General features: G+C 38.5%; 1 protein-coding gene across 6 annotated transcripts in view; it reads left to right on the forward strand.

The window, feature by feature from the left end:
• The window catches only part of REPS2 (RALBP1 associated Eps domain containing 2), a 117,988-nt gene that overhangs the window by 79,408 nt on the left and 22,877 nt on the right, over nucleotides 1-15,703 (forward strand). For all 6 annotated transcript variants that reach the window (XR_005556333.1, XR_005556332.1, XM_039339897.1 and 3 more), the window contains exons 3-5: nucleotides 4,827-4,975; nucleotides 6,152-6,278; nucleotides 14,564-14,655. Coding sequence is in view for 4 of the 6 variants with exons in the window: in XM_039339897.1 (XP_039195831.1) it covers nucleotides 4,827-4,975; nucleotides 6,152-6,278; nucleotides 14,564-14,655 (368 nt within the window). In the remaining 2 variants the exon portion in view is untranslated. The remainder of the gene's footprint in view (nucleotides 1-4,826; nucleotides 4,976-6,151; nucleotides 6,279-14,563; nucleotides 14,656-15,703) is intronic.

A 15,703-nucleotide genomic window follows, 5' to 3' on the forward strand; every position in this document is an offset into this window, starting at 1 on the left:
GGCCTTCTGTCAGAGATCAACTCTCTACTCCATAGAGCAGGATAGAAAAAATATAACATCTGACAAGGCTGATTTTCAGTCTTAGGCTTCTGTCGTGACTGCAGAAGACCTTTTTCATTTTGAAGAATGCTGTTCAGGCTTTTTCTATCCTTGTCTTTACTTCATCGGTCATGTCCAGCTTTCATGTAAATTAGAACTGAGGTGCGTGATCCTTTCAACTTTTTCTAGTGGTATTCCTTCTGAATTTATTGGTGGTAAATTAACGGGTTGTTTGCTGACAACCATGATTTTGGTTTTTGAGGTGTTAAGCTTCAAGCCGTATTTTTCAGATATTTCTGTGACTCTGTTGATGAGGAGCTGAAGGTCGTCATGCTTACTGGCAAGCAGAACTGTATTGTCAGCATATCTTAAGTTGCTGATCCAAACACAGTTTACTTTGATGCCAGCATCGATGTTCTCCAGTGCCTCATTGAAGATTGACTCAGAGTAGATATTGAACAACAGTGGAGACAGAATACATCCCTGTCTGACCCCTCTTCTTATTTCTGCATCAGCTGAGTATTTTTGGCCTAGTCTCACATTTGTTACCTGATGCCAATACAGATTCTTTATTATTTGGATGTCTTTGTCATCTAGTCCCCCTTGTTTCAGGATTTCTAATAGTTTGCTGTGTCTTATTTTATCAAAAGCTTTTTTGAAATCAATGAAGTACATGTAAACACTGTGATTGACATCTCTACAACGCTGTACAAGAACCTGTATGCTGAACAATCTCGTGTACCAAGATTGTTTCTGAAATCAAATTGTGTGTTACCTAGATGCTCTTCAATTTTGTTGTATATTCGTGTGTGAATTATTCTCAGGAATATTTTCAGAGCATGACTCATTAAGCTTATTGCTCTGTATTCAGTACACTTCTTTGCATTTATTTTTTGGGGGATTGTCACAAAGGTTGATTTTAGCCAATCATTTGGTATCTTTCCTGATTCATATATCTGATTGAAGAGCTGCAGTAAAAATTCTTCCCATTATCTTCCAGCAATTTTAAAATTTCTACTGGGATATCATCAGGTCCTGTGGCTTTTCTCGTTTTTGCTATTTTTATTGCATGTTCAACCTCTTCCATAGTGAAATTTGGTCCAGTTGTTATACTTCCCATATCTATATCATCCCTAGTGTCCTCAAAAAGTTCTTCAATATATTTCTTCCATCTTTTTAGTTTTTCATCCTCATCTAAGATAATTTTACCCTTTTTGTCAACTAAGTTGTTGATTTTCTTTTTGTAGAGGCCTGCTGCTTCTTTCATTGGGCTAAAGTTTGGATCTGCTGACATCAACAGCTCTGGATAAGCTGCATCCTTTTCATTGTCTTTATCTTCATCTGAGTCTAGAGAGTAGAATTCCGGTGGACCTGGAATTGGCAAGTCATCACCATGGGGTACAGAACACAGTGTGGATGGAATGTTTGGATATTCTATGGTCCACTTCTTTCTTGCAATCTCTTTTGCAATTGGTGGAACCATGCGAAAAGAGCAGTCGCTACTATGAATTGGTGGGTTCCCTTCACACCATTGGAACTGCAAAAAGCATGGACTTTTTCTTCTGGTTTATCCAATGACACAGATAAGTTGCACATGTAATGCAACAATAATGAGGGGGCCCAACTCTTGTCCTGATCCTCTATTTTGCATCCAAAATATAGGTGGTATGCCTTTTTTACCATTGCCATCATACTGCACTTTTGAGATGCATATATAACCTCGCCACAAATGTAGCAGATGTTATCTGCATTGTTTACACAGTTTTGTGGTATCTTGGCTTCTGAAGGAAAATATCAAGCAACTGTTCCTTGGAAATGTTAGGCAATAATATTTTCACAAGCCACCAGATGTAACTACTGTATTTGATGCGTAGATCTGACCAAGACAAATCTATCTTACATAATAAATAAGTAAATTACAGTTAGGTAATAATCTTTAGTCTCAAACTGAAGATAAATTTATACACTTCCATGTGGTATCATTTTCATTGTTCTACTGTACTTTGTCGAGAAATTATGAGGCATCGTGATCATTAGACACCTCCCTCCCTTGTAAACAAATATACTCGCCTATATATAAATCTTTATTTGAAATAACTTGAAAACTTTAGCCAACCAGCACCTTTATCATCTGTTTTCTAATTCATATAATCAAAATATGTAAGAATTAATACATTTTATCTCCGAGGTTGATAATTTCCCAAAATTTGTAGACCAGGGTTATTTCAGTAACAATTTCATTAAATTGTTGGAAGTCAGCCAATCTGACATAAAAGCTATTATAAATTACTTATATCATCTTGGTTTTGTCATTTTTGCATTATGTAATATTCTGCATGCATAACTGTATCATATCCTTCTAAAGTCCAAACAGAGCAACTACCTAGGACTAAATGAGTTTTTAGTAAAACAAAATCCATTAATATTTCTATAAGTAATACAAGTGGTTCACATAGTAAGCCAGGGGTGTCAAGCTCAATTTCATTGAGGGCCGCATAAGCATTCTGGTTGTCCATTCTGGTGGGCACGGCTGCAGAGTGGCCAGCTTGATGTAGCCAGCTTGATGTCACTCATGTTGGGCTGGGCTGGGCTGCAGGGTCACTGGGCTGGGCTGCAGGGTCCCAGTGCCCCAGGAGCTCGAGAGCTGGGCTGGGTGCTTGGCCTCTGCTGCCCAGGGCTCCGGGCAGCCCAGGGGACCATCCAGGTGCCTGGATCCTCCGGGCAGCTCCCACACCTGGCCTCCTCTCTGCTCGAGCCATGGGGTTCCCTCAGCCCTAAGGCACTGGGCGCTGCTGTCCTTTTTGATAGGGTAGCTCACATATCGCCGGATGCCTGGCCATTCCAGGCCACTGCTCTGTATCTGGAGTACTGTGTTCACCTTTCCAGCCCTGCCATGTAACAGAGAGGGCAATCCCGAGGTGGCCCCTGCTGACGCTCAGCTTGGGCTGTTCCACTCTCTCATATCCCCACTTTTCATCCCATAGGCCAGGTCCCAACTGCTGCCTGGTACACAGCTGGGCCCCCTCCTTCAGTCTTGTGTCCGCCAGGTGGCAAATGGCGAGGGATAGATCCCTGCTGCTGGCCACCTGGCCTGTGGGACGAAAGGCAGGGAGACAGGAGTGTGGAGCAACACAAGCAGAACATCGGCGGGGGCTGGCTCCGGGTCACTCTCTCCGCTTCATGGTGGGGCTGGAGAGGTGAACGCGGCACTCACACCACATGCAGAGCTGCATCCTGGAACAGCTGGGTACCCGGCAAAATGCGAGCCACCCCATCAAGAAGGACAGCTGCACCCTGGGATGTGGAGCCAATGGAACACCATGGCCCGAGCAGAGGTGGACGCCAGGCGCGAACCTGCCACAAAGAGGATCCAGGCTCCCGGTTAGTGTTGATGTTCCTCTGGGTTACCCAGAGCCCTGGGCAGTGGAGGGCAAGCACCCAGCTCGGCCCGCGAACTCCCAGAGGACCAGGACTCTGCAGCCCAGCCCAGCCCCACTTCCCCAAGGAGCCACCCAGCTGTGCTAACCTCCTCAAGGCTGCTGCTGCCATGCTGCTGCAGTATGAGATGAGGCGAGGCCCGGCAAAGCGGGGCCAGGTGAGGAGAGGAGAGGCAAGCAAGGCAAGGGGAGGTTAGGGCCAGCAAGGCGAGGGCTGGGCGAGGAGAGGCCTGGCAAGGTGAGGGCCGGGTGAGACCAGGCGAGGTCCAAAAAGGTGAGGGCCGGATGAGGGGAGTTGAGGCCTGGCAAGGCAAAGCTCAGGTGAGGGGAGGGGAGGCCTGCCAAGGCAAGGATCAGGCGAGGGGATTTGAGGCCTGGCAAGGCAAGAGCCATGCGAAGGGAGGAAAGGCCTGGCAAGGCGAGGGCCGGGCCAGGAGAGGAGAGGCTGGGCATGACAACGGGAGGCCGGGAGGGATTGGGTGAGCAGGGCAGGACAAGGTGAATAAGCTGCAGTTACTGTTGGGCACTGCCAGCCCCCAAGTACTTGTCACCTCCTGTGCACTCTGGGAGGGCACCTGGCTGCGTTGGCGTGGGCTGGGGCAGTGGGGGCCGGTCCCTTGCTGTTTATGGTGTGGCCCCGTGGGCCAAATATGGGCCCATTGCCCATACAGTAGAAACAAATATAGTACTTCAGGAAGCATATTTGTACATATATGGAAAATCAAGTTATGCATTTGCATAATCCTTAACCCAAAATTTCTTTTCATTTTGCCTTAATGTGACACATTAAAACGTATTTATATTGAAGTAATATTAAGGTAGCTTTTGCCCAGTTTTATTACAGCAATGTTACCTGCATTTTAGAACTTCTCCGTAAATTTAATGTTTTAATATTGGGGGCATTCGCTTTTTATCTGTACCTACTACATAAAGCAATTTGAAAGTTTTTAGGTGGGAAAACATAATTTAAATATTTTAAGTTAGATAAGAATTGATGCCTGAAAAAGGAGATTCCCTTCCCCAAATTAATTTACTTTTTTGTTTATCAACCCTCCTTCCAAATTAGTTTACTTTTTATTTGCCAGATCCATTCTGCTTTTATTTGCCAGATCCATCCTGCTTATAGATTCTTACAAATAATCATAGAGTAAAATAATCTTTTAAAGTTCAGTAAATACAAAAATGTTCTTTCTCTTTGTATTTTCTTACTAATTTAGTCTGTACTATATTTAAATTTTCCTAGTAATATAATTAATTGTCAAAGGGAGTCATTTGATCAATAGATAAGCTAAACAATATAATATTATTTAATCATTTTTCTTTTGTATTTTTTTCGGTTGTTTGTTTAAGAATTACCTTTACCTCGATTTAGTGCTCTGAAGAGTAATAGTGAAATAAGGTACATCAGTCTACCAGAAGCACATGGAGCAAAGTTTCAGAATCCACATACAACCTTTGAGATAAATTGCTTCCGAAGAACAGATGAAGAAGAAAAACAGGTAAAGTCCCTTTTAAATATATAACTTTTATTGTGGGATCAGCTACAAGCTTTTTGTTTTATGATATCATGCTGACAAAATCAGATAGATCTTGATTAGCATTTTAGTTCATTTTATTGATAAAGTCTCTTGACACAGACTGGGAATTACAGCTAATTATTTAATCATTGCAGATTCTTTCAACAAAAAATATCAATTGCTTATTCTTAGAGAGTTAAGATTGCTCATCTCTTATATGAACCACTTGCTGTTCATCTTAAGCAGATGAACTACAGATGAATTTTCTTTTAGATACAAAGAATTTTTTTTAGATATGTGGAAAATCACTTAGAGCCAAATTCAGTAGTGCATTCACTTTTGCCTTTGTTAGTAGTACTGAGATTGAATTGCTCTTTTCCTCATCCTCAAAATCTACTATAGTAAATCAAAAGATCCTTCACAAGATTTAGGGGGAGAGCCATAAGAAAGAGAAGAAAGTCTTAATATAAGTAGACTTTTGTTTACATAGTGCTTTTGCTGGTTCTGTATGAAGCTATAAAGGCTTACTAACAACTGTTCAAAGTGTAAATGTTAAAACTTTAGTTTGAAATTTAAATGCTTCAATTTGCTTTTTATGAGGTGTCAAGGTATTAGTTAAGTTATTACCTAACAAAAGATTGTTCAATATTACATTCTTTTCTATTTTAAATATTGTATCATTCAATATCATTCTACTTTGTGACACCCACTCTCTAGAACAGGGGTGTCAAACTTGCAATGTCATGTGACGTGTTGCGACATATTACAACTTTTTTCCCATTGCCGGCAATGGGGTGGGTGTGGTTTTGGCATGACACATCCAGCCCATGGGCCAACAGTTTGACAACCTGCTCTAGAACATTATTCCCTTGGAGATTACACTTGTCCCAACCCTACTGGCTTTTTATCTTATTTTTATTCATTGTTAGCTGCCCAGAGTCATGTATTTGAGAGGGGCAGCTCTATAAATTGAATAAATAACCCATTAAAATGAATTACTTTGCTTCACCTGCCAAGAATCAGGTACTAAATATTCATATGTAATATGAATATTTACAGAAGAAAAACTGTACAAATTTGTTTCAGGTCAAGCAGAAATTTAACTGACATAAATTGAGTAATCCAGTTACATATGTTATTACAACATCTCTCTTGAAGGAAGAAGCAAAGTCTTCTCCCATGTCTCCCATTGGTTCCCATCCTGCTTCTCCCTCAAGTTATCAGAGAATTCCTTTGGGATATGGATATAGTATATTGAGAAGTGGGCTTGAGCAACAGCATGGAGGTAAGTTAATGATTACCTTTGCTATTGTTGTAAGTGTAAGCAGCACTGCCAAAAGGTGTGATAAGAGACTCCTTCTTCAAGATTGAGGAGGAGCTATGTAGAATAGATGGGAATTAATGAGCCATCTTTACCAGCAGCCGAACAAGTCACTCTAAAGATTAGTTGCTATAAGGAGCAATATGGAACCCTTTAACCACACTGACTTAGCAAAACTGGCACAACTGGGCAAGGAGGAGTAAATATACATTTATTGCAGACACATGTTGTATGGATGGAAGAAATGCTTATGGGAGAAGGAGGATCACCATATGCAGTCTAACATCCCCCCCCACACCATATACAGCCTAACCCCTCCAATTGTTAAGTCTCATTTTATACAAAACCTCTGTGAATTATAAGAGGCACCTGTGTGCAAAACATCTGACCCAGCATGCCAGAGACAACATTTTAAAATATTTGTAACCTGCCCCAATTTCTTGGAATCTTCCTGGGAGGGTCAGGTTCCATATTAAGAAAAAAATGTGGAGTGCTCAGTTTGCTTAAGAATTTATCACCTAGAAAATGGAACCAATTTTTGGGGGTTTGCCAAGTTTTTGCTTTTCACATAGCAAATTAGACTATTTCATGCTTAACTTGATCATTTACAATAATATTCTAATAAATCTTTAACAACCTGTGACAGTAGAATATCAGAAATCTTGGGAATGCTTTGGTCTTCATATATACACTGTTAATAACACAAATACATTCTCCAATTGTTTACAAAATTCCCTTTACAATTCACTCAATGTATTGCTAAACTGTAGTGTTCTGTCCCAGCCTATGTGAGTACTTGCTCAACTGCTTTACTCACAAGAAGAAACCCCTCTTCATGGAACCAGGCAGGACCCGCAAGAAAAAACAACCCCCTTTTATTTTTACACACCTCACTCAATATCCAAGACTTCAGAGGCAAGCAACACAATCCATAAAAACACAATCCTCAGCACAAACCAGCACCTCCCACACCTTTCCCCTTGATAATCCAGCTGGGGCATGGCTTCTTAATGGCTTTTCCTTTGCCTCTTGAGCCACCCCACTGCCTTCCTTGTCTTGCTCGTCTCCCTTCTCTGCACATCCGTGCATCCGGGATTGGCCCCAGCTGTTCCTCTTTGTTGCCCAACTCAGGCTCCCAAAACAGCTATGTCTCTGCCCGAGCATGAGTAGAGGGGCCGGCCTCGTCTGACTGTGAGTCTTGGTGCTCCTCAGACCTTCCTCTGATTCCAATGTCACTCCAGGCCCCTTGTCCACATCTGAGTCCTTAGACACAGCTGCCAGATCCACTAGCTGCCGAGAAATCACAACATGTAGTCAGATATCTGCAGAATGTGGTCACACTTCATATTGATATATTTAAATAATATAACATAGAATATAATCTAACACATGCTTTATTCTTTGCAAAACATGGTTATATCCAGTAAACAGATATTTTAATGTCTATTTGCTTTCACAGTTAGCTGGGCAAGTTGAAATTTAAGTTGCCTGTTTCTTAGATCAGGGCTTTTCAACCGGTGGTACGTGTACCACTGGTGGTACTTTGGCACCAGGCAGGTGGTATGCGACCCTCCTAGACAAGTGTAGTGGGGGAGGGGAATGAACTGAAGCAACAGAAGCCTGAGGGAGAGACAGCTGAAGCTGCAGGACTAATGGGATTCTTCAGAGGCCCCAGGATCACCACAGGGCTCCAGCTGATTGGTGCTTCCGGAAGGTGAACCAAAGAGAAAAGGAGGGGGGGAGAGAGGAAAGGATATAAAAGATGGTTTTGACAGGAATGGGAAAAAAAGACAATAGGGAAAGAGAAGGGGACAGAGACGAAGCTGTGGAAGGAGAGTCCAGTAGGCAGGGAGGAAAAAGAGACAGGGAAGAAGAAGCTGTTGCTGGAAGAAAAAGTCCTCTGTTTCATTTTCTCCAGCCAGGAGAATACAATGAATATGATGAAATGAAAAGCCAGGAGACGAGTATATCGGAAAGGAGGTTGGTTTATTTCGGAAGCCAATGGGTTCTGGGTCAGCTGGCAACTTGATTGTGTTACCATAAGGATTTTAATACAGTTTTTACAGTGCTTCATAATTCAGAAGCTCGGTTTGTGTGCTTTTGTTATTGGAATATTTTAGTCTGTTTCACAAAGGCTAGCAATGAGTCCAAAATGTTGGCTTCCATAGGTTCTAATCCCTTTAAACAAATGTAATTAGTTTTACCCCTTTATCTTGAGTCTGTCTATTGCTTTTAACAAGTTTTCTTTGTAGGTAAACAGGCTTAATTTAAGGCTTCCTCTTTTCACAATTGCCGGAGCATTTCAGGCTCCGGTTGCAATATTGTTTAAGCTGAGGTAAGCCTGAAGCTATTATTTGACAGCTTGAAGAAAAAAAAATAGAGTTAGTGTTTCTTTATTCTGGGAGGCATTTGTGAGCCTTTCTTACTTTGCACTTGATTCCTGTGTCTTTAGGGATACAATGAAGGGACTGGAGGGGGCATTCTTACTACACTGTGGAAAGGGAACCCAGAAGGCAGGGAGGAAGAAGAGAGAGGAGAGGGAGAGAGGGCTGATCAGCCAGCTGACTACCAAGATAGTGGTACTTATTAATAAATATGGATAAATTCATCATATATTTGTCAGTGCAAAGGGAAAGTGATTCAGCAAAAGAGCCATCACCAAAGAAATTAGAACCGGTACTTTTTTCTTTTTTTTACAGTTTGTAACATTTTATTAGATTATAGAATAAAATACAAAAATACAAAAGCAAATAGTATGACACATTAGGGAGGAAAAAGGGGGGAAAAGTGAGGGGGAGAAAGGAAAAAAAAAGAAAAAGCACTGACTTCCGACTTTCTCTGTTGAAGCAGTAGAAGAAAGCTTTAACATCGAACCTCAACTTTTTAACTTTTCCATAATATTATAAACTAGCCATTTCTATAACAATAAATGAATCTAATCAGTAACACACACCCCCCGCCGCTTTTTTTTAGTCATCAAGTTTTGGACACCTTGCTAAGCACTGGTGGTATTTGAATATTGTCATGTCCTAAAAGTAGTACAATCTGTGAAAATGTTGAAAAGCCCTGTCTTAGATATCAGTGCCTTCAAACCATTGTTTCCTTGCAAAGATATTTACTCAAAAATGGTATATGAAGAATTATTTCCTAACTAACACATGGTCTATATCTATATCCAAATCTATATATCCATATGTCTCTATTTCTCTCTCAATGCACATTGATACATACATTGGCATTAGTTGAAATTTTTTCTTCTCCACCCTTTCGTATCAGTCCTTCCAATCCTTCAAAAATAATGTTTACAAATGAGGGGGACTATAATAGAAAAAGGAATTATTGTGAGGGAAAAGGAGAATTTTGAGAATGAGGCATGACCAGGTACAGTATCTCTATTCTCTGAATAGTACAATAAAAATAACTAATTGCACAACTTTTTTCTGTATTACTGAAATATGATAATGAAAGAAAAAGTGTCATTTTTTCTAAAATATGAAGAATCATACTATATACAAATTTATTTTTAGTACAATATTTCCTTTTTTCAATTATTCGAATTATATTTTTAATTGCAAAAAATTGTTTAAGCCGAGAAGTCAACAAATTATGCAGCTTGTATTTGATATTATAATATATAAGTATGGGAGAATGGGGTCATAGAAAAATAACAAAACATGTACTTTATGTACATATACTTTATTTTCTTATGCTTCTATTAAATCATAAGGAATCTCTGACATGTCTGCTATATTGAACCTTGGAAGACTTGTATTTGGACTCTTAGAAATGTGATGATTAGAATAAACAATATAGACAAATGTCCTCATGTTGAAAATACAGCTTTGTATTTTTTTAAAAAAGAAATCATTTATCTGTACAAAAGTGATAATACTGTTATTGCAACAAATTCACAAAATATAAAAAGGAAATTGATCTTACAAATTTATAGGATATTGTGCAAAGCCTTCTGATCATTTGCTGCTACATAAGAACACATTGTATTACTTGTCTTAACTATATGGTGTATTACAGTGATGGCGAACCTTTTAGAGACCGAGTGCCCAAAAATTGGCCCCACCCCCACTCCACCCTTGCCCTGCCCCCACTCTGCCCCCCCATCTCCCGCCCCGCCTGCCTGCAGGGCCACTCACCGACTCCAAGGCCCTCTGCAGATCGCCCAGGCAGCCCAGCAGTGCTATGGTAGTCACGCCCTGTGCCCGCGCCCTGCAGCATCAACTGTGTACGATGGGGTGTGAGGGCAGTGTCTTGTTTCCTTGGCTGTGCTACTCCGCATGGGCCATGCTCAGGGGCGACTCTCCTTCAGGGAGGCTGCTGGAGAGGAAGGGGTCATGGGGGGAGGCGAGGCTGGGGCAACAGCACGTGTGCCCACAGAGAGGGCTCCGAGTGCCGCCTCTGGCACCCGTGCCATAGGTTTGCCACCACTGGTGTATTAAGTTAGGACTGATTTATTTATTTTTTATTTATTACAATTAAAACTGCTTTTCCCCCCTGTACTGTAAGATGCCATAGTTTTCAGACTGAAGACAAGATTATTTAAATAAACATTTTAAATAACAACTACTACAGAAATTTAGATGTATATTTTTGTTATATATCACAAATGACAACGGTAGACAGCTTTGTTGTAACATTGAGTGAACATATAAATGTTGGTTTAACTTACTGAAGAAAGTTGCAAATTTAGTTTAATTAGAGCTCAAGTAAAAAATAAAAAGAAATTGCTGTTCTGAGAGATATTAGATGCTTTTTGCAAATAATGAATTATTGATTCTATATAGAATCAAACCCCTCTGTTAAAAAACCATTTACCATTTGAGCCTTCTTCATTAACCCTTTTCCTTAATTTTTATCCATCCTAATAGTGGTTATGGTAATAAAGTGAATTTTACATGTGTGTATAAAATTATTTGGTATGCGGCAAGTTCCAAACTTCGTAATGTTTTATTTTGGTTTAGCATATGTTTTGCATTCACCTTAATCTTTCTTTTTTAAAAATTTTATTAAGTTTTTATAGTTACAAATCTTTAGTGCTTGATAAACAACATGTTGTCTGGATTTACATATTTGACATTAATAGTAATACAACTTTTATTCCTACTCTCTACTCCGTTTTTCTAGCCATTTATAAAAATTATCCCATGTTTGAAAATAATCTGTATCTTATTTCTCTTTCATTTTCAAAGTAAGCCTATCCATTTCTGCACAATCCAAGTTTTTCCTAATTATATCTTCTTCCGATGGCGTTTCTTCATTTTTCCAACACTGTGCAAATCTAATTCTCGCTGCTGTTAGTACGTTTAATATTAAATATATACATTTTTTGCCATAGTTCTCTGTGATTATACCTAGAAGAAATAATTCTAGCTTAAAATCTACATGTTTTCTTAACATTTTCTCTAACCACATGTGCATTTTTGACCAAAATTTTTTTGCTTTAGGGCATTTCCACCAGAGGTGATACTATGTGCCTGGCTTTTGCCTGCATTTCCAACAATTTCTAGATATGTTTTTAAACATTTTTGCTAATTTTGCAGGTGGTAAATGCCATCTATAAAACTTTTTATATAGATTTCCTTTATAAGTAGCTGCCTTTGCTATTTTATAGTTTCTCTCCCACAAGTTTTGCCATTTTTCTAATTCTACATTGTGCCCAACATTTTTTGCCCAAGTTATCATTGTTTCTTTAACTTGTTCATCTTCCATCTTCAGGTTTAACAAAAATTTATATATCTTAATTTCTTAATCAGTTTTTCATCTGATAAAATCATATGTTTTAGCATCATTTTCGTATCTCATTTGCATTTGCAAGTATGGCCACCATGAGAGCTCAATGCCCTGTTCTTCCAATTCTTATTTACTTTGTAATTTCCTATCAGTATTCAAAATGTCTCTGTATGTCACAAGTTTCTCATAGTTGATTAAATTTGGGTGCAAAAACACTTCCATTGTCAAGATCCATCATGGTATTTTCATATAATTTTTCATTTTTATCTTTTCCCATGTCAAAAGCAAGGCATTTCTTATATAATGATTTTGAAAGTATTTATGGATTTTGTTCTTCCCATACCATAGAAAAGTGTGCCATCCAAGTTGTAGGTCATGTCCTTCTAGGTATAGTAATCTTTTGTGTCTAAGGGTTATCCCCTCTTTTAACTATATTAATGCAGCTGCTTGATAGTATAGAACCCAGTCTGGTAGCCCAAATCCTCCATTTTCTTTTGCTTCTTGTAACAATTTCAGTCTTATTCTGGCTTTTTCCCCCTTGCCAAATAAATTTCAAAATCAATGCATTTAACTCATAAAAAAAATTCTCTAATTTTATAGATATTGTTTGGAATAGAAAAGGTAGTTTTAGTAAAATTTTCATTTTCACCATCGCTATTCTTCCCAACATTGATAGTTCTAGATTTTTCCATCTTTCCAAATCTAATTATATTTGTTTTAATAATTTAAGATAATTATCTTATTTTAATGTCACACACCTTGCTGTTAAGTATATCCCCAGGTATTTAACCTTCTTAACTATCTGGAGATCTGTTTTTTTCTGACAGTTGTTTTTTTTGTTTATCTATAAGGTTTTTGACTATCACTTTAGTCTTATCTCTGTTTATTTTCAATCCTATTACTTCTCCAAATTCCTTAATCTTTATCAATAATTTAAGGCTTGTCTCCAAGGGATCTTCTAATCTAGTATGAATACCAAATTGTCTGCAACTGCTTGTAATTTATATTTTTCATCTTTTATCTCAGTGGTTCTCAACCTGTGGGTTGAGACCCCATTTGGGGTCAAACGACCATTTCACGGGGGTCGCCAAACAATGCAGTCCGCCATTTTTTTCCCTTTTCCTTAGCTGTGCTACTTTTATTCTATTGGCTTTTGAAAGCCAATAGAATAGACTCTCTTTCAAAAGCCAATAGGAATTGTCCAGGCTGTCTCTGCCCTGCTGAGCCCACCAAAAGTCCCATTCTGCAAACGGTGCTGCACCAATTGAGTAGTCCTCGACTTACGACTGGTTGAGTAGTCCTCGACTTACGATCGGTTGGGGGTCGCGGCATTAAAAAGGTTGAGAACCACTGTTTTATCTCCATACTTTTAATTTCTGGGTCCTGTCTAACATTTCTATTCAGTATTTCCAGAGTTAAAATAAATAATAATGGAGATAGTGGACACCCTTGTCTTGTGCCTTTTTTAATATGAAAATTCTCTGTAAAATCTCCATTTACAATTACTTTAGCCGTTTGTCTATGGTAAATTGTTTGATTATATTTATAAAGTTTTCTCCAAAGTCCATATAGTTTAATTGTACCATAAATTGCCAATTAACATTATCAAAAGCTTTCTGCGCATCTAAGAAATTTAATGCCATTTGTTTCCCTAGATGCATTTCGTCATATTGCAGAATATCTAAAATTATTCCTAGGTTGTTCTTTATTTGTCTTTTTGATAAAAATTTATTTTGGTCTGGATGTATAAATTCAATCAAAAATCTCCTCAGTCTTTCTGCTATTATTGAAGCAAGAATTTTGTAATCCACATTTAATAAAGATATTGGTCTATAATTCTTTATCTGAGTCAAATCTGAATCTTCTTTTGGTGTTAAAGTAATACTGGCTTCTGTCCATGTCCACTAAAACTTCATTCCATACTTCTTGCATTAATGGGCTTAGTATATCTTGTAGGCTTTTATAAAATTCTGCGGGTACCCCATCTGGGCCTGGTGTCTTATCATTTTTTTTATCTTTTTATAGCTTCTGTCAGCTCCATCATTGTTATTTCCCCATTTAACATGTTTTTGAAATTCTCTGGAATTTTTTGTAGATTAGCATTTTCTATATATTGCCTTATTTTTTCCTGAGTAGTTTCTTCTATATCATAAAGTGTTTCATAAAATTCTTTAATTATTTTTTTTATTGTATCATTCTGGCATTGTAAATCGCCTCTGACATCTTGCAGTTTGTTTATCTGTTTTTTCTCTCTTTCTTTTTTTAGTTTATAGGCTAACCATCTACCCGGCTTATTGGCATTTTCAAAAAAGCTTTGTTTTGCTCTTTTAATTTGTTGGGCCATTTCTTCAGCTTCTAATAAATTTAATTTGTGTTTTATTATTGCCATTTGTTTTTTAAACATTTTCTTTTGTGGGTCTCTTTGTAGTTCTAATTTTGTCAATTCTTCCTTTAGCTTCGTTTGTTCTTGTTTTTTTTTCCTTGTTCACCTTAATCTTTCATAGGTTCCTATGAAGCTAGGCATTCTATTCAAGATGGATTGACTTCAGGGAATTATGGGCCCAAATCAGTGCCAACGCGCTCATCTATTATTCAGGTAATTTGCATGAGATGCAAAAATAATTGAAAATAAATCTTCTGCATGTGCTAAAAGAGTATTGAAAAATAAAATTTTGATTTTTATAATCAGTGTTACTTGAACTTGTCTTGAATGAGACCAGTAGGAAGATGCTGATAGTATTTTGCAGCAAAGAAAAATTGCAATCTAAAACTAGTGAGGCATACTGAGAGCTAATATGAGCTCTGGCCTTTAGAATATGTATGAAATGGAAGCATTTTACAATAGTACACAGGATCAGCTAGAGTAGGGGTTCCCAACCCCTGGTCCGTGGACCGGTACCAGACCGCAGCATGCCAGCAACCGGTCTGCACAAACAAGCAAAGCCCCTTCTGTGGTATGCAGGCAGCACACAAAACCACGCCCACTCCAGTCCACAGAAAAACCTCTCTCCACATAACCGGTCCCTGGTGCCCAAAAGGTTGGGGACCTCTGAGCTAGAGGATAAAGTGAGATTGTCTTCCATCTAATTTAAATACAGGTAATCTTCAATTTATGGCCATAATTGAGCCCAAAATTTCTGTTGCTAAGTGAGACATTTCTTGAGTGAATTTTACCTCATTTTATGACCTTTCTTGCCACATCTGTTAAATGAATCACTAAAAGTTGCTAAGTTGGTAACATGGTTGTTAAGTGAATCTGACTTCCCCATTGGCTTTGCTTGTCAAAAGGTCACAAAAGGGGATCACTTGACCCTGGATCACTGCAACCATCATAAGTATGAGTGATGGTTGCCAAACACCTGAATTTTGATCATGTGACCATGGGGATATTGCAATGGTTATAAATGTGAAAAATGGTCATAAGTCACTTTTTTCAGTGCCATTGTAACTTTGAATGGTCACTAAATGAAGTTGAGGACTACCTGTATTAATTTAGTTTAGCTTTTATATTAGGATTAAGATTTACAGGTTGGAGGGCAGACATCAATGCCAGATATTTTAGTTTGTCTCTATCTACCTGAAGTCACCATTTGTCCACTTCTTTTTCATAATGTTTTGGATAAGAAGGAAATGGGCAAGACAAA

Source organism: Crotalus tigris, unplaced genomic scaffold (assembly GCF_016545835.1).
Source record: "Crotalus tigris isolate CLP2741 ecotype Arizona unplaced genomic scaffold, ASM1654583v1 scf7180000017740.3459589, whole genome shotgun sequence".
Taxonomy (NCBI): domain Eukaryota; kingdom Metazoa; phylum Chordata; class Lepidosauria; order Squamata; family Viperidae; genus Crotalus; species Crotalus tigris.